A 17,459-nucleotide genomic window follows, 5' to 3' on the forward strand; every position below is an offset into this window, starting at 1 on the left:
CCAGTTCAGATATGGTTAGGTGTACTTCTCAGGATGCTAGCACCCAGATGGCTGGGCCTGAACTCCCCCCCCCCCCGTGAGAATCCAGGAGGAGGAGGAGGAGAGCGCAGGGCGTGACCTGAGGGATGCTAGACTGCGGCGCAGAGCGAAGTGGGAAAAGTTAGAGGTGGAGCTTAGACGGTCGACCTGGTTGGCGATGCGTGAGGGCCAACATAGGAGAGCATCGCTGGATGGGAGGGGTTTCCCTCCCTAAGTTATTCTAGCCAGCAAGCCCCTGTTCAAACTGCTGGCAACATCGTAGCTCCCGTTTGGATTCCCTGCTGTTATTCCTTTGTAGCCCGAGAGTCTTCGGGGATTTGCATCTGTAATGAACCTGTTGATAGTGAATTAAAGATGTGAGACTGAAGCCTCTCTTCTTGTGTGTGTGCATGAGGAAGGTGGGGGCCAAGGGAATGTGACAAAGCGTACACCAGAAAAGGCCAAGTCTCCCGTTGTAAAATGGGGCAGGAGCTAATGTTGGCGTCATCCACCGTTCTTCCGCAAGCTTGATGAGGTCATGCACCACAAGAGCATTAGGCTCAGTGTGCTAAATTCTGTAGTTTGCAAGGTTGGCTCAGCAACTTCAGCAGGATGTGAATGCCTATGACCAAAAATGAGCCATCCTGAGAATCTTCTCATTGCACACTTGACATCCTCACTGGGGTGGGAGGAGAATCAGAATGATGAGGGCTCTGAAAGGACTCAAGTCTTCATTGTTGTCTTAGCTTTGGGAGTGGCAGAAGGCCTTTTAGGGTCTGAACCCAAATGGGAAGACTTTTGCACTCCTTGTTGGGGCTTTCTGGAGTTGGACGGACCGGTCTCCAGGGGAGGGGATCCATGCTGTAGCATCAACTGGAGCCACTTGTGGCAATAGTATGCTGAGGGATCCCCCTCATAGCTCCTGAGCTGGGAAGCACAGCAGCTGGGTATCAGCCCAAGTGGGGAAGCCCACCCCCACAAACCTGCCCTATAAATGCAGGAGCTACTGAGTCAGATGATTGGTTCATCAGCTCAGTATTATCTGCACCAGCCTTCCCCAACCTAATGCCCTCCAGATAGGAATGTATGGATTTGGTAAAACCTGTTCCATCCATGGATCTGTCAGTGCCTTTCATTCCGTCATCCACTCATCGACAGAATCAGATTTTCTTGTTTTCCCGAATTTGTGCGAATTTGCATTTGCGTACTTCCGCACTTGCAAAATACACAGATCACCCCCTCCCCAGTGCATTTCCATGCTTTAGCTTATGGGGGAAATGCACATTTTTGGTTGGTGTTCTTTTATTTTACATATTTTTCTACAACTAAATTTGTGTAGAATTCCAGAAAGTTTTTTTTTTTTTTTTAAAGTCTGCAAGTCCACAGAATCTCTGCAACTTGAGAAAAGCTGGTCTGCTTTGGAATCTGAAGGTCAGATTCACAGACATCCGAACTCATTTGAATTGGTTGCGGATTTCTCTGACATCCCTACATCCAGGTGTTTGGGGCTTCAGTTCCCACCAGCCCCATCAGCATAGCCAATGATCAGGAATCCTGGAAGTTGTAGTCCAAAACATCTGGAAGGTCCTAGGTTGGGAAAGGAACACTGGCTGGCAGCAGCTGTCAAAGGATTTCCTAGTCCTACCTGGAGATGGCAGGAATTGAACCAAGGATCTTTTGCATACACCGCATGTGGTCTGCCACTGAACCACAGCCCTTCCCAATGGCCCTGTCTTCTAAGCATAAGTCTGGCAGGCTATTTCAGGGTGGAGATAATGCCCTGTGGCCATTGCTGCAGACCTAGTGAGGCAGCAACAGAAACAGCAAGGCTGCAGAAAGAACGTTATATATCACTGTTCCCCCAGTGCCTCCAACGGCCATTGCCACGGAGAGTTCTAGGGGCTAGGATAGATGTGCTTTGGAAACAGTAGTATCAACAGCAGTGGCAATATGAACAAGTGGTCATGTCTGGGGACATGACTTTGAAGAACATCTGTCTCCAAGCATCCCGTCCTTTTCCAGCCAACAACTTTCTGGGGATGCAAAGCTAAGGGCCGCATAATACCATTGGGTAGTATCCAACAGGTACTGCTGAATCTGCTCTGCAAGCAATACCCATCACTTGTGCAACAGAGATGTAATGCTTCTGGGAGCAACAGAAAACGCTCATTTTTGGAACAGGTCAGGTCAGTGGAGCTCGCGTAAGGGAGCTATGCCGACCTGTCCCAATCTAGACATGAGTGTTTCCACTTGTTTGGGGGCTTCCTATAAGAAACCTTACATCTCCATTGTGCAACCAGTGAGTCCTGCTTGTACAACAGAATTGGCGGGAGGGGCCTCTTGCACAACAGCTGGTGATAATCTGATTTGCTACTGTGAGCTGCTTTGAGAATCATGTTTGAAAAGTGGTATGCCAATAAGGAAAAATAGTGGCCAAGGCCTTCTCCCAGAGGTGGGCTGTCAAGTCTTTATTCTCTTACAGCTGTGGCTTTTGAAGTAAATGTTTTGACATACTGGGCAGGTCCCAACATTGGGGTCTTCTCCTGGGCAAGTCAGGCACTCTGAGTAACCTTGTCCCCAGCGTGAAACATCTGTCCTGTGCTTTTAAAAAGGTTCAAAAACTCTTGATGCTCACTCCTCCAGACAGTAAGAATATCAAGAGACAGAAAAAAGTTGTAAAAAGATGCTAGAACATCAGAGAGAGGGGGAGAGAGAGAGAGAGAGAGAGAGAGAGAGAGAGAGAGAGAGAGGAGAGCGTGCAAGAGAGAGACCGGGCTTTGCTGGTCAATCTATGACCAACAGAATGTTACCAGGTAACAGCACATAAACAGGCCTTCTCAGTAGTGGCACCCACCCTCTGGAACACTCTCTCATGCATGGTTCAAGAAGCAGAAACTGTGGTAAGTTTCAAACGCCTCTTGAAAACATAAGTGTTCACATAGGCTTTCCCTAACCTGTATTGGATTATGTCACTGCGCTGGTTTATTGCCATTCTTGCTGTAAAGTTTATAATTATTTATTATTCTATATTGCTTTTGTATTAGAATTCAATATAATATATTATATATATATTTTAATGTGAATTGCTTAGGATTTAAAAAAATATTAAGCAGCATAGAAGTATTATGAATGAATGAAATGAATGAATAAAATGCTCCTCACTCTGTGGTAACAAAAAGGAACTGAGCAGGTAAGGTGCTTGCAATGGTTGTTGACTGATGCAGCTGCCACCCAAAAAGTTAGTCGAGGTGAGGGGGAAAAGAGTGCCTCTTTCATTAGAAAGACTGGCTATTCAGCCTGTGTTTGTGTAGATCCAATATGTGGGACTGTACACAGACCACGAGTGAGAAGTAATGACCATAATTTGAGGGCAAATTATGAATGATCCCTGTCAAAGTTGTCTGTGAAGTCTCTCTGGCAGACTTAGTAGCTTCCATCTTAATGAAAGGAAGGGTTCAATTAGTATGTTAAAAAAAGTATGCTTCACCCAACTTGACAAACTGAAGTGTTTTTTTTAATTAATAATCATCTTACATTACAAGTATAATGTATGACAAAAGGAAAGTTCTTGTGTACATACTATGATATATCAACATAGCTCTATTCGTATCCAGTGTCCTAGCCCCTCTCACACAGGTACTATAAAGCATAGTCCGCAAAGTAATAACATTTTTAAAACATTGTCAGAAAAAGTGTGATATTAACATTTTAATACATATGTAATAATAGATTTCTAGATTGCTTCTCCCCCTCCCCTCATTTACATGTGTGCATGGTCAAACTAACAGTTCTGGGACTGGGTTTGTGAGGGAAAGTGGAGGGGGGGAAAGGCAAATATGAGGAGGTATTTTCACCCCCTTGATTCTTGTAAAGTGAGTATATGGAGATGCCTGAATAGGAGACATCCGGCCACTCTCCTCGTTGCATTTCTATAATTACAGTTTGTGTGATGTGTCTCCCCGGCATTGGCCGGGGAGTTCTCTATACATGAGGTGCAGTGCTTGAGGGATTTCAGTACAGAGCAAGGGTGCCTTGTTGGCAGCATGCAGGCTGGAGAAGAGTCCAGTAGCCATGAGAAGGTAATTAACTACCCATGAGGTTCAGTCCTGAGGAAAATGGTTTTTAGGTAGCCATTTTGTATGGGGTTACCCCTACAGTCCTGAAAGCTTGTGGAGTTTCAGGTAGGCCAGGTTTATAACTGAGGTGGGTTTCCAGAGTTGTGTGGTGGCAAAGCCCTGATGTTATCACAAGAGGATAACAAAACTGCATCATCAGAGGTGTGTGGCACAAGCTTGCTCAACATAAAAGCTGCGCAACACCAGTGCAAGTAGTCACTTGGTTGAGGAAAAACTATTCCCTCATTCTCCCCAACAGCCCCCAATAATCGTAACAACAATAACAACAACAAAACTTGCATAAGGCATTACATAGTGCTTGGATGACCTTATGTACCCCCACCCCCTTCTTGGGATAGAGCAACTGAGTATGTGAGCATTACTAGCATTGAATTAAAATACTCTTGTTATCCTAAGGTGTTGGGTACCTGTTTTCCTAACACAAAATAATTTTCAGCTGCAGAATCTGATTGGCTTTGTTTAAATCAGAGCAAAGAAAGGGGTTGTCCAGCTCAAAGACCTCTCAGCACAAATTTCACAAAGGATGATCAGTGAAAACTGTGGCTTGGATCTGCAATGAATGCATGAATCTGCCATTCCTATTCAACACATAGAATCACATTAACATTATTTTGCTGGAATGGTTCAGTCATAATGCCTCAAGCCAACACAATGGAAATCCTTTCAGAGTTCAGGATACAGTATTCTCTGCCTGATGATACAAATCCACTGTCCACCTTGAAAGCCATTTAGACTGTCCATTGGTTTGCTCAGTTAACAATGAAAAAGTAGTTGCTCTTTGAAATGTAACCACACAGGATGGTAGTAGCAAAAGAACAGCAATGCAACTGCATGTAGAGGGAACGCCAGTGGCATAACTCCCCAGTTAAATACATTCACCCACTTCACATTACACCCAGAGCTTTATTCCTATGCGACATCCCCTCTCCGACACCATTCTCTCCCTCATCTTCAAGTCCTGTGTTCCTCCTACAAACCAGCACCGCACTCCCACAACACATTGCGTGTGTGAAAGCACCCCTGAAGTGAATGGGACTTGCCCACACACAGCTGACACCCAGATTGCACTCCAAGCTGATCAGACCATTTTGCTTTGCTGTCCACCAAGTCACAACAGCCAGGTCACAGCACAAGGTGTATTGCAGCCCACACTCATTAAGTCGATACAAGCCGAGGGGGAAAGCGCACAAGTGGGCTGGAGATTATAAGCATCTATCTCCAAAGCAAGAACACAAGCATCTACAGCTGGTGCAACACCAACAGGTAAGTGTTTTTCACCCTGATCCATGGCAAGATGGTTCCGGTACTGTTACACAGTCTTTATTTAGCACATCGCCATCCATGCCAGTGGAAGAATTCCTTTTCCTAGCCATAGCTCTGGCCATAGCAGAATATTTTTCATGAGATAGCTCTCACTTTCTCGCCAGGCAGACCTCAGAGTAAGGCTAAAAGCCACACTTGTAGCTTTACTGAAAGACTGGAGGACTTTAAGTCTTCTTTAGGGCTCTATGCTTCTCACATAAACACAGGGCCTGCCTTTGCACCAGGGCAGTCAGTTTTCCCTCTAAATTTCATATTTATATCTATTGAAAACATAGACATATATAAATATATAGTCTTTTCTTTATATAGTGATATATAGGCATGTGGGTGCATTTTTTTTTTGCATGGTGTGGTGTATATGGATTGTTACATGTGGACATGCCACACAGTATATAAACCGTGGGCATTGTTTACCCAAAGTTAAAGTCTTTTGTCCCACTGATTTCAATGGGAGAATTGAGCAGATGCTCAACTCTCTCTTCTATTTAAATCAATGGGGCTTTAAAGTGCTTGACTTTAGCTAAATCATACCCAATGAGTGCAATCCAGAGAAAGTTGTGTGTGCTGAAGTCCCACTGTAAGTAATAGGATTATTGAGGCTCAAGTCCCACTGATTTCTTTAGACTGCACCTTACACAAGAAGGTATTGTGTACATAAACCAGGTTTCATGCAGACTCATTTTACTTGCCACCAAAGTGAGACAGGAATTGCATAGATATTACCGGAGTCCAACGGCTGAGGGTCAGAGTACCATGTTAATACTGTTTAAGAGATGTTTTGGTTGTTTTGAGCTGAGGGATTCTGACTAAAATGTATGGGCATCCCAACTCGTTGCTATACATATGTCAGCCCCAACTTACTAGTAGAAACAACATTAGTAAAAACACCTTTTAGTGGGCGTATTTATGCTGTCGGATCAAAATGTTTGAATGGTAGTTGGGAGCCCATACCAGCAAATGTGCAAGCAACGGGTGCAATCAACACAAAGATCAGCTCCAATGCCTGCTGTAAGAGCACATGTTTGCATTGTCTACGCATGTGTCCTCACTGCGCTTTTCGCGGATGTTGGAAGAACTTTTGTTTCCTGTTTCACTACCGTAATCCCTGCTGTCTTTGCCTTGATGGCCATAGGAACTGGATTTCATGCACCACTCGCAGACTGCATGAAAGCTAACATCAGGGTGTGCTTAGTATGTTTCTGTCAAACAGAAGCACACATCTGTAGAAGAGCCTGAGTTAAAAGAGAGTTGGGAAATCTGCAGTCAGATCCCATTCGAGTTAAAAGTCTCCATCGGAAGTCAAGGTGGGGGGAGAGATTTGCACAGATTAATCAGAGTCAGATGCGGAACAGAAAGGAAACATTTCATTACCAATGGTACCTTTTCATCATTTAGAGATGTAGGAGATCACAATGCATAACAATAACCTCTTGCCTGTACGTAACAGGATGCTTGATTCATTTGGTTTCCCAGGTCTGGATACTACTGAACTTGACCCTTTGACTGGATACTTTTGAGCTTGACCCCTCCTATCTCCTTACTGCAGGAGAAACCTCTGCAACGTATCTTGAATAAGTACCATCCAGGTGATTACCAGCAGGCAAATGAGTGCTTCTCTGGTACTTTTTTGCTGCACAGCACTAGGGCATCCACAAATATTTTAATGGCTGATGCCCTCTAGTGTCCTTTATTTTTCATTACATTTTTTCCCCAGCCTCTTTCGTTTGGTCTGACTGAGACTGTGACCAAACAGATAGCTAGGGCATAACAACTAAGCCTAGACAAATATTTGATTCAATGCAATTACTGAAAGCCCCACTCCACCAAAATGTGTTTCACAATTGAGTAAAACTCTGTTTTACCCAGCAATACAATGCTATTATTCTAATTCTCATCCGGCATTCTTATACGCCTGGCTGTAGACAGTCACGTCCCTAGAGGTCATTATATGATCTAAATATGCGATCCCCTAAACCAGTCACATTTGATCACATGCTCATTAAGTCCTCAGGTTATTCCTGTCCATTAGAACATTTATGAAATGATTTATTTTCGTTATATCATCATACAAATGCATACTATTTTGCATAGTGTTATGGGTTGGATTCTTGGCAACTGGCTAAACAACTAACTGTGCTATTAGCGGTGTGAACATTATGGCTTCATTTAAGTGGAATGAATTTCAACACAGCCAGGATTTTATTCTAGGAATTTCTTATCTTTTCATTTAACTAAAATAAGCAACACTGTCATCAGGCTTAACGTGCTTTCAGGAGTTTAATGATGCTGGCGAATTTAACGGATGTGATTTGTAAGTAATGTAACTTCAGAGATGGAACATTGAATACATTTCCATCAAATGTTGAGAACTTGGACTCTAAATGGTAGATTATATTGTGGGAAAAATGACAATTTTGGAGCCCAGCTATAGAAACCCATCATATTTTTATAACATTGGAAATAAGACTGTAAATGTAAATTGACTCGTAGAAGATTTCAGTCTAGTTTTGTCCAAGCTAGATTAAGTATTTACACATCAGTAGAAAACTTTTTTTTAATTTCCAGAAAATGTAGAGTATGATTCAGCCAAGGTTAAGCATCACTAATTTTAATGTAAGCGAATTAAGTACATAACTGCCCCTTCTACTGAAACCGGGATGACTTGTAATTGCTTAATTTTGGCAGGATTGTGCCCTGACTTAGTTGCAGTGAGGCCAAATTTTCAAACATACAGATGGATTACTCTGAAAACCAGAAAAATGGGAGAAGGGGAAACTTTCAGAGAAGTTTATATCAAGTACTTTCCTCTTCTTAGTATTCTGGTCATTGTGAATCTTCCTTTTTGCCATTTACATACAGAACATTCCATACACATTCTACAGGTGATTTAATTTTGTGCCTTGTACAACCCATTAAGACCTGTGCCTAAATCTGATACAAGACTGGGTGTCCTGACTTTCTTTACAAAGATATTGACTGTAGAAATGGTATAATTCAGATGGGCTCATGAACATTAAATGAGTAGCATCTTACTCTCTTGGCTGAAGCTAAGGCCAACCTATGTTCTAGCAAAATCTCTCTTGTTCAGAATGATGATGAAGAGGCAAAGTGTAATGCCAATTACCTAGTCCTTGTGTGGGGGCATGGTTTCAAAAATTGCATGTGTTTTTTTTCAGAAATGTATCTTCCTTATTGTAAACTGTGGTTTGCATTGACTCTACCTAGTCAATTCGCTCTGCTATAACATTAACACATATAGAAGGGGGATATTGTAAAGCACAAGCCATCTTCTAAATCCTGAGAATGATCTTTATCCGTGTATATCACTATTTCGACCAGGTGCTCTCTTATTTATTTGAGCCCTTCAAAACCAGCCAGTTAAATGATTTTATTTCACCAGATTGCATGGGAATGAGAACGACTGGGCAGCAGATAATTTACAGAGCCTATCAAGTCACCAAAAATCACTGATGGTAAGGAAATAGTAGAAGTGACCCATTTTCTTTAAAGTTTTGGCTGCATAAACAGCAAACTCTTGTGTCTTGTTTCAGTGAGTGCTAACAGCTGTCTTGGAGTTAATATCACCGGTGAATGGAGTCTTCTTAGTGGTGCAAACTATTATTGCTAGTGCTATTCTCTTACTGCCTATGGTATGTAGGTGCCTTTGGACACATCAATGCTCTGTGAATCACAACAGTTGTTGCCATGCACAGAAAAATGTTATGGTAAAGGCCTGTAAAAATATTCTATGTTAGTTAGTGTAGCTCTGTTGACACTCATAGTGCTATAATTACACTCGAACATGGTCAAAACCAAGTGGACTTAAGATTTCCTAAAGTGTTTTCCTTCTCTCCACATCAGTCTCATTCCCCACCATCATCTCAAAGTGACTGATTTTTTAATTCCAACATAACAAGCTGCCTGCAAAGTTAAGAGACTATAAGAAAGCAGACAAGCCACAGATCTCTGTGCTTCTTTTTCAGTGTATGTGGGTGTAGAGGGCGAGAGGGGGGAGTGGAGTGAGAAGGCAGTGCACGAACCCCGGGCAGTAGATGTGTCTAAAGGAATATCTGCACCAGGTTGTTGTTTTTTTGTACAAGGAGTTGGTGCAGTCTGTACCTCATACTATTTCTTGTCCCTGATTGCCTCAATTAGTCTTCCACTTCCTGTGTCCTGTCCCCACGCTGCATGGAAGTCAGTATCACGTTACAAAATTAGCAACTTCTGTGCAACTGAACTGGACAAATGTTTGTTATGTCCTACCACCTGCCTTCCCTAGCCACCCCCACAGCCCACCCTCCTTTACCTCATTATATCATTCCTTTTTAAAAAGGTTCTTATGATAATGTCATACATTTGTTATAGACAACACACTATGTTCTTCAGCTATTCCCTCACACCCCTCTTTTTGCCTGGAGGTGGCCAGAATGACTTACCTTGACAACTCCAGCTACTTTACAATCCCATGGAGAAGGCATCAAGGCACTGTGCCTCCATTCCTACTTCCTTTTACACCACATCAGTTATTGTGTGTGTGGGTTTTTTTAAAAGAGGCTTGAGTCCTCAAAATAAGGATCACGTATGTATGGGAGCAATGATAAGATTATTACTGGGACAATGAAGGTTGAAATGAAAAAAGATGCAGCAAAGGACACCGGTGCAGATATACCCTAAACGAGACTGCTTTAACAACATGCTACATTATCACTGAAAACATACTGTTTAAAAATAAAATTATATATATTTATATAAATGGGAAGCTATCATCTAGCAGCAACGGATCCAGAGATACCTTAGCACCAAGACCAATGGGAAGGGGTAGAAAAAAATTGGGCAGAGGAAGGGAATCTGGAAAGGTTCAGTGTAACTGACATCATCACTGTATTTCCAAAGTAATGCAGACTGACATGAAGTTAGTCCCCCTGGAAACATGCCATTCTAGTAGTTTTTGCAGGCAAAAGGGGTTCCTTTGATTCCTGTGATTATCCAGTATTGTCATGGCATTGCCCAATGGCATATTTGGCAGGGCGTGAGCACAAACAACAGTGGAGATTTTGTGCTCATTTGGGTTTATTTAACCTGAACCATCGGAGTTAAAAGAAAGGGAGAGAGAAAGAGAGAGAGAGATCTCCACAATGCATTTATGACTTCAGCGGTAAAGCCCAGTTTTCATATGTCTGCCAGACTATGCTCCCTTTCACAGGAATATGCACAACGTTCCATTTTTCTTTTGCCACCCAGTGGAACTTTAAACCTTAGACAAAGGAAGATATGTGAACTTCTAAAAGGACCTTGTCATGTGATAACAACCAAAGATGTATCTTGCATTGATATCCCCTGCCACAGAAATATAGCAGGCATTTCTTTCACTTATTAAAAAAAACCAAACAGAAGACACAACCCATTTATGATTATAAAGACTGAGTATAAATAACATAAAATTAGCATACATATATTTTTAAGCCCTGGAGCCTCTACCCTATTATGGGACTTGACTCATTGGCTATCTAGCTTCCACAGCAGCCCGGGTTTTCAGTAAAGAGTTTTAATTAATTTTCTTATCCCCTACTATATAAAAATATAAATGCAAACCCCTCCCCCCCAATTCCCCATCTTCTGCATTATGCTATTTCCATCTGAACATGCTACCAATATTGTAAGATATATGACTTGTTAGTAGAATTTTCACAGGAGATTTGCCTTACACTGAAAATGCCCATTGGCATACTGAGAAAAGGGCATCGAGGACTAATTGACAGAAACAAAAAGGTTAACCAGACTATAAGAAGAATGTGTGAGAATCCACCCTAACCTAGATGAAATTGGGGAACTAGAAAGGAATCCCAAGAGGTAAGCACAGGGCTCAGAAGACCCCATGATCATAAGCAAAGGGCTGAAATGGCTCAACAGCTAACAAAGGGAAAATGGCAAAGAACAAAACAGACACACACATGCACAAGCATAGTGAGAAGTAGGATGACATTGGCCTGCCACATCTAGCTTATAAATCCAACCAGTTTGAAAATGCAGACTATGGCCCCTACACATGTTTCTGAAGAAATGAAATGTTGCCACCTACATTGCAGCTGCCACGGTTGAAGATGTCAGTAAATGTTAAGTGTTGTCTCATTCTTAAAAATTCCTCTTAGCTTCCATCAGATCAGTTTACATTTTCAGTGTGGGGTTTACATACATACATATATATATAATATATATATATTTCATATAATATATCAAAGCTTAGAGTATTGATTAAAAAAAGATTCAACAGCTTTCTAAACGAGAGGCATTCCTTGCTAAATATCCGGGTAAAATTCCGATCCGTGGTCCATGCTCTGCAGCACTGGTTTCTGATCCAGGGAGGACATCCTGCTCAGCATTTCTGCAGACAGTGCATAACTATTGCTAGATTTCTCCTCAAACCAACTGTCGAGGGCCCTCTTGGCTTCAAAGTTGGCAATGGGTGGCCCATTAACAGCAATTGTCAAAAGATCACTGAGCTGTTCTAGAGTGAGCCGAGAACGATTGTTTTTGCGCACTCTATGAAGGGCATTGCGTCCCTTTTCGCAGCAGGCTGTGGAGGTGGGAAGGACTTTGAGGATCTGGATTATTTTATTTAAAAGGGGAAATCTCTGTCTGTATTTACAAATGTGACTGATTAAATCCTTAAAACCATTTTTGGTATAATAATCCACCTTGAGTTCTCGCCATTCCATGAGCAAACTCCCTCTGGTGTCCATGCCCTCTCTGCTGACCTCCGTGGAAAAGGATGGCACTGCCTCCAGATGCTCAAATATCTGCACCATGTCTTCCCTGCCATAGCTCATCAGCTCCTCTGCACTTCTCGGCCAAGCTCCAAGGTCAAACACCTGGCATGCTTTCACGAACGCCCGGCTGCGGGGTTCGAACCTTTGAGCTAGAATCACCTGGGTCTTCTGGCATATCTTTTCTCGAATTGACTGGAATTTGGCTTCGGCCACCCGTAGGTTTTTTACAGCAACGCCATTAAAGCTTTCACGGAAGTTCTCCTCGAATTCCTGGAGATATTCACCAGGAGAATCTGCTAGCCTGCTGATCTCTTGGATGGCCTCCTCAATTTTGTCATCTACTTGCGACACAAGGAGGTATTCACCTTGGAAGACGAAGGCAAGGCGTGAAAGTACAGCAATTACATCCAGCAAAAAGTATATCAGCTTAATTGACTGGTAGTCCATAAGGAATTGCAGGAGAGCCAAGGCAATAGCAGATGCATCCGCCCTTTGTGTTTGGCCACTGACATCTTTGAGATGGGCCACCACTTCTAGGTAATCCTTGATCAGAGCATTGAGGACATTTTGCTCCCCGATTATCCATTTGACTGCTCTAATGTCTCCTAAGAACTCTGTCTCTTCACAGAGAGTAGCAGCCGTGACCCTCAGCTCGCACATCAGCCTTGGGGAGTAACGGTAAAAACTGAGCAACTGCTTCAGGTTGTTCTCTAGCTCCTCCAGGCATGGAAGCTCTTTTCCACTAATTGCATCCAAGATTTCCAAATGTGGCTTGTGTACCATAAGGGGTAAACAGAGCAGCCAAGGCAGAGTCTTTCTGATTGTCATGTACATGTTAGCTCTAAGGCTGGCAGTAATGTTAGCACCATCTACTCCCAAACCAACACTCGGCTTTTCATCCTGCAACCTTATTCCCAGGGAGGAAAAGGCCCTATCTAATGCTTGGACATAACTGTCTGTTGTAGAAAAGCCCAGCTCTTGGAGAGAGAGGAATTCAGTGGCTGGAGGCCCATCACTGCTGATATACTGTACATACACTGCAACCGTGTCAGCAAGTAAATCATCGCTCTGCCCATCCAAAATGATGCTGAGGAAGGGAGATTGCCTGACCCGTTCAACGAGATCCTCCCTAAGAGCACGAGCGATATGATGGATTAAGATTTGACAGTCTCCCTCATTCATATACTGATCCACCACCTTGAGTTCACACTTTCTCAGTAGTTCCGCAAGAGGCCTAAAGTCGCAATAGGGCCGGCCTTCCGTAGCTAAGTGGTAGGCCGTGTTGAAGAGCAAAGTCATATTTCGACACATCTCTTCTGTCTTCTCTGGGTGCATCCTTAGCCTGTAGAGCTGCAGGCACTTCTTGTGGAGGTTGCTCTGGCTATGAAGTTTTATAGTGTGTATCTTAAATTGCTTAGAGCCAATGATGAAGGCTGAAGTCCGAGAAGATTGCACCGTATACTGCCGGCAGACGTGGCACCACATTTCATTCAGCGTAGGGGAGTACCTCAGAAACCAAAACTTCTTTAGCCATTCTTGCTTGAAGCGGCGAATCCTCCTGGTGACTGCAGACATCTTGGAGGGCTCATCTGTGGCTGTTATCATGTCGTTGGAGACCGATTCATCGGCTGAATCCACTTCCTGGTCGTCATCCTCCATGATGGTGGGAACAGACATGATGCTTTCCGAAGCTGCAAGAAGAAGAAAAATGGAGAGTGTAAGAGAGTTCTAAGAAATAACGCAAAACAGTAAGACAATTACCCCACATTCCACCCTTGGCTACACATGCCGTTGGGTTTTCAGCAAGACTGAACACATTACTAGAGGAAACTTTGGTTTATAAATGTTTTAAGACCCTTCCATTTTTAAAATCACACTTCCTACCAATCCAAGCAACTTTGGGCAGCAAACCCCAGCCTGTTATTCTGAACACTTTCACAGTCACAAAAGTTATTAATGAGACAGCATGTTCTGGAAGGAAATTAAAGAGTTCTTCAAACACAGTTGCATTAAGTTAACGGAGTCAACATAGCAAGTTCTGTTAGAGGAGAGGAAAGGGAAAAATATCCATTATGTACTTCACACACACAATGAGCCAGTATAGTGCACATTCAACATAGAAAACCAATCATACTTGCTAAGCAGGACTCAAAACAACAACATGCTATTCTTTCTCTGTAAGGGAATGCATCAAGAATACAGCAAACAAATTCGCTGCAATGGATTTTGTTTTATTGAAAGTGCATGGATTACAGCAAAAAAATATATGATGATTTATCATTACAGGCACAGTCTCACCACTATTTGCTTAGAGGACTAAGTCCCTGCTTCATAAAACCCAACCACGAGGCCTCAGTGAAACAAGATGCTTCTCAGAAAACTCAAGGCTAGAACACATTTAGACACGAATGGCAAAAAGGACTCTCCTTATACACTGTTTGAGGAACACTTTTATTGTGTGTGACTTACCTGTGGGGTATGAAAATGCTTGGTACTCAGGTACCTGAGGAGGTAGTAGAGGTGGCTCAGCTAACTTGCCCGATCTTAGCATATTTAGTTCAGCCTGCAACTCACGAATCTTCTTCTTTAACCGAATACAGTTGGGACACAATGAGGTTGTTGGAATCTCGAGGGCATCATCTTGAGCCGATGCCAGAGACAGATCGGTGGGGCTGTTCACTTTGAACGACAAAGGTTCTTCACCTTCGTCTTCCAGCAGGCCAATTTCTTTGGACATGGTGAAAGAAGAACCATGGGGGACCTTCCACTTGCCCTCATTTCTGCTTCTACTGTGGTTTGAGGAGCTGTGTTGAATTCCAGTTCCACAACTATCTGAGACATCTTGAGCATGGAATCTGGAGGACTTTCTAGTGGAAGGGGTGGAATTTCTTGTTATCTTGTGCTCTTCCATCTTTGTTGACTCTAGGGATGCCTCTAGAACATCTTTGAAGATGAGATCTATTTTCTTTTTCTTTGTTTGTGGTTGAGACACACCTTCTTCAAAGCTGCGCTTGTAGGGGCTCTTCCCTTGCTTTGATGTGGTAAGCTCGAGGGGATAGCTCATATCCTCTTGATTTTCTGTATTTCTTTCTGACCTTTCCCTTAGTAATTTTTTATCTCCTGAAATGAAAAATCAGGAGTTGGGATTATCAGTGGGAATTGTGCCACATTCTTCACACCCAACACTAAAGCAAAAAATGGGAGGACAGACTTCTGCATGTTCACATGTTGCATTACCAATAAGGAAACTTATTGGAATAAAAGCTCAGGAACCCTCATACTGGAGAAGATTTTTCTTGTCAAACAATATTCTAGGTTGCCATACAGAAGTAGGCCTCAAACACTTCAAAGAGAAGACCAACTATAATAGGCAGCTGGTTTAATATAACAGGTAGCCAACCTGTGTTGGAATGAGAATATAAAGTTGAGCCTGTTGGCTTGCTGAAAATGTAGTGACAGCTTTGACTTGGTAAAAGGTATCAGGTAAATAGTCCATGAAGTTTGAGATCCAGAGATTTCTACGTGAAACCGGTAAACTTGAAAGACCTTTCCGTTCTAATCCAGAGTGACACAAGACATGAGAATGCAAAAGAATTGCAATCTCATTTCATATACCACTTATAAGCAAAATGAGCTAGACCCAGCGAATGATATCCAGTATTGGGGCCTATACTATTCCCCATAGATTGCTAAATGTATGGCCCCTATCCAAAATTCACCCCAAAGCAGAGACATTGTGCATATTAGCAGTTACGTAGAACAAAGGGAATAGCCAGATATCCTTACCTGGAAATTCAGAAGATGATGGGTTTGGTTCAATTTCCATCTTTCTTCTGTCTTGTTAATAACGCCAAGCATCAAGACAGATGGTTGCTTCCCAAACAAGGCGCTGCTTTATGCTGCTATATGTATATATTTAGTTGTGAAACACATCTGTGCTTTCAGAACAGCTACAAGGTAAGCGTGGAATTTCAAAAGCTGGCACCATAGTCCTGAACAATTGCAACAGTGTTATCTGCTTGCAACGCAAGAGGAAAAGCTGCAATGACGCCAGTGTAATTCTGGGTTTTGTGACACTGCGCTGGCGCAGCCAAACAACCCCTTTATAAGCATTTGTCTGTGCTGCAAGTGTTGAGATCCAGCTGTAGAATGTAGGAAGCATGGAAGACTTGAGTCAGTGCCATACTCTAATTACATGTGAGGGTATGACACTGAACGGAGGACATGGCAGACTGTTAAACTGAACAGGGCAGATTATTCAAGTTAGACTATTACCCCTGAATTTCCTTGCGAGACTTGACAGAGTAGTTCACAAATGGGTTTCTATTCCCATGCTAAACATGGACAGTGGTGCATCTAAATCTGTGATTTCATGCCATGATGCAATTTGGTATTAGATACAGAATTGATCAACCTGAGGACTGTAACTCTCATTTTAAACAAATAGCATGTTTCCAGCATTGGTGGGTCTCAAAGCAGGCTTAAAAGCATTCCGGCAGTGCTTGGCGAAATCTCAGAAGGTGGGTCAAGGAGGCATGGTAAGCTTTCTAGCAGCTGGGGTGGCAACGTGCATGGCTTCAGTGCTTGACACAGGGAGGAGCAAGGGACTATCCTTACAGAAGCCAAATCAGTTAAGGAAAATGACTAAATATGGGCAAATGTGCTCAATTTGCATGAGTTTCACAATGGCAATTAATGGTTTTAAGACAATTAACTAATTAACTGGTTATATATAAGTTTTTATATGAATAAAATAATACTTCTAAAGGAACAAAAAACACCCACGTTTTTTAGATCAGCCTCACCTGGCATCCTCCAGATATGCTGGACTACAACTTCCATAATCATAGCCAGCAATGGCTGGTGGCAATGGGGGTTGTAGTCCAACACATCTGGAAAGCACCAGATGGGGAAGAAACTTCTGCAGCTGCCATCATCTTCGAAGAGACATTCCCTCATTTGCAACAGAGAAGAGGTGATGCCCGCCACCCAGAGTTTTTATGAGTTCTTATATTAAAAATAATTAGCATTTTCCTATGGAATACTCTAATGCAGAAGGTGCATGTGGCCCCTTCCCTGACTATTTTTATAACACGGCTTAAAGACCTGAATGTTCCAGTCTGCTTTTAAATGGGAGGGGTGTGTGTGTCCATTTTTATTTTATACAGTGGAATTTTCACCGCTGTTGTTATTGTAAATGATTTTTACAGCTGTT

The 17,459-nt window shown here is 42.6% G+C and overlaps 1 protein-coding gene across 5 annotated transcripts in view; it reads right to left on the bottom strand.

The window, feature by feature from the left end:
• Positions 1-3,510: 3,510 nt before the first annotated feature.
• Positions 3,511-17,459, bottom strand: part of LOC146357545 (zinc finger protein 862-like) — a 72,129-nt gene continuing 58,180 nt past the window's right edge. For 4 of the 5 annotated variants that reach the window (XM_084850625.1, XM_084850597.1, XM_084850616.1 and 1 more), the window contains 2 exons: positions 14,714-15,364; positions 3,511-13,935 (listed from right to left, as the gene is read on the bottom strand). In XM_084850625.1, the coding sequence (XP_084706751.1) occupies positions 11,774-13,935; positions 14,714-15,364 (2,813 nt within the window). In that variant the 3' untranslated portion in view covers positions 3,511-11,773. The remainder of the gene's footprint in view (positions 13,936-14,713; positions 15,365-17,459) is intronic. The other variant, XM_084850634.1, reaches the window with a different exon arrangement.

The sequence above is a fragment of the Heloderma suspectum genome, chromosome 1, assembly GCF_057233095.1.
Source record: "Heloderma suspectum isolate Gila_16-S chromosome 1, 16-S_ref, whole genome shotgun sequence".
Classification (NCBI taxonomy): domain Eukaryota; kingdom Metazoa; phylum Chordata; class Lepidosauria; order Squamata; family Helodermatidae; genus Heloderma; species Heloderma suspectum.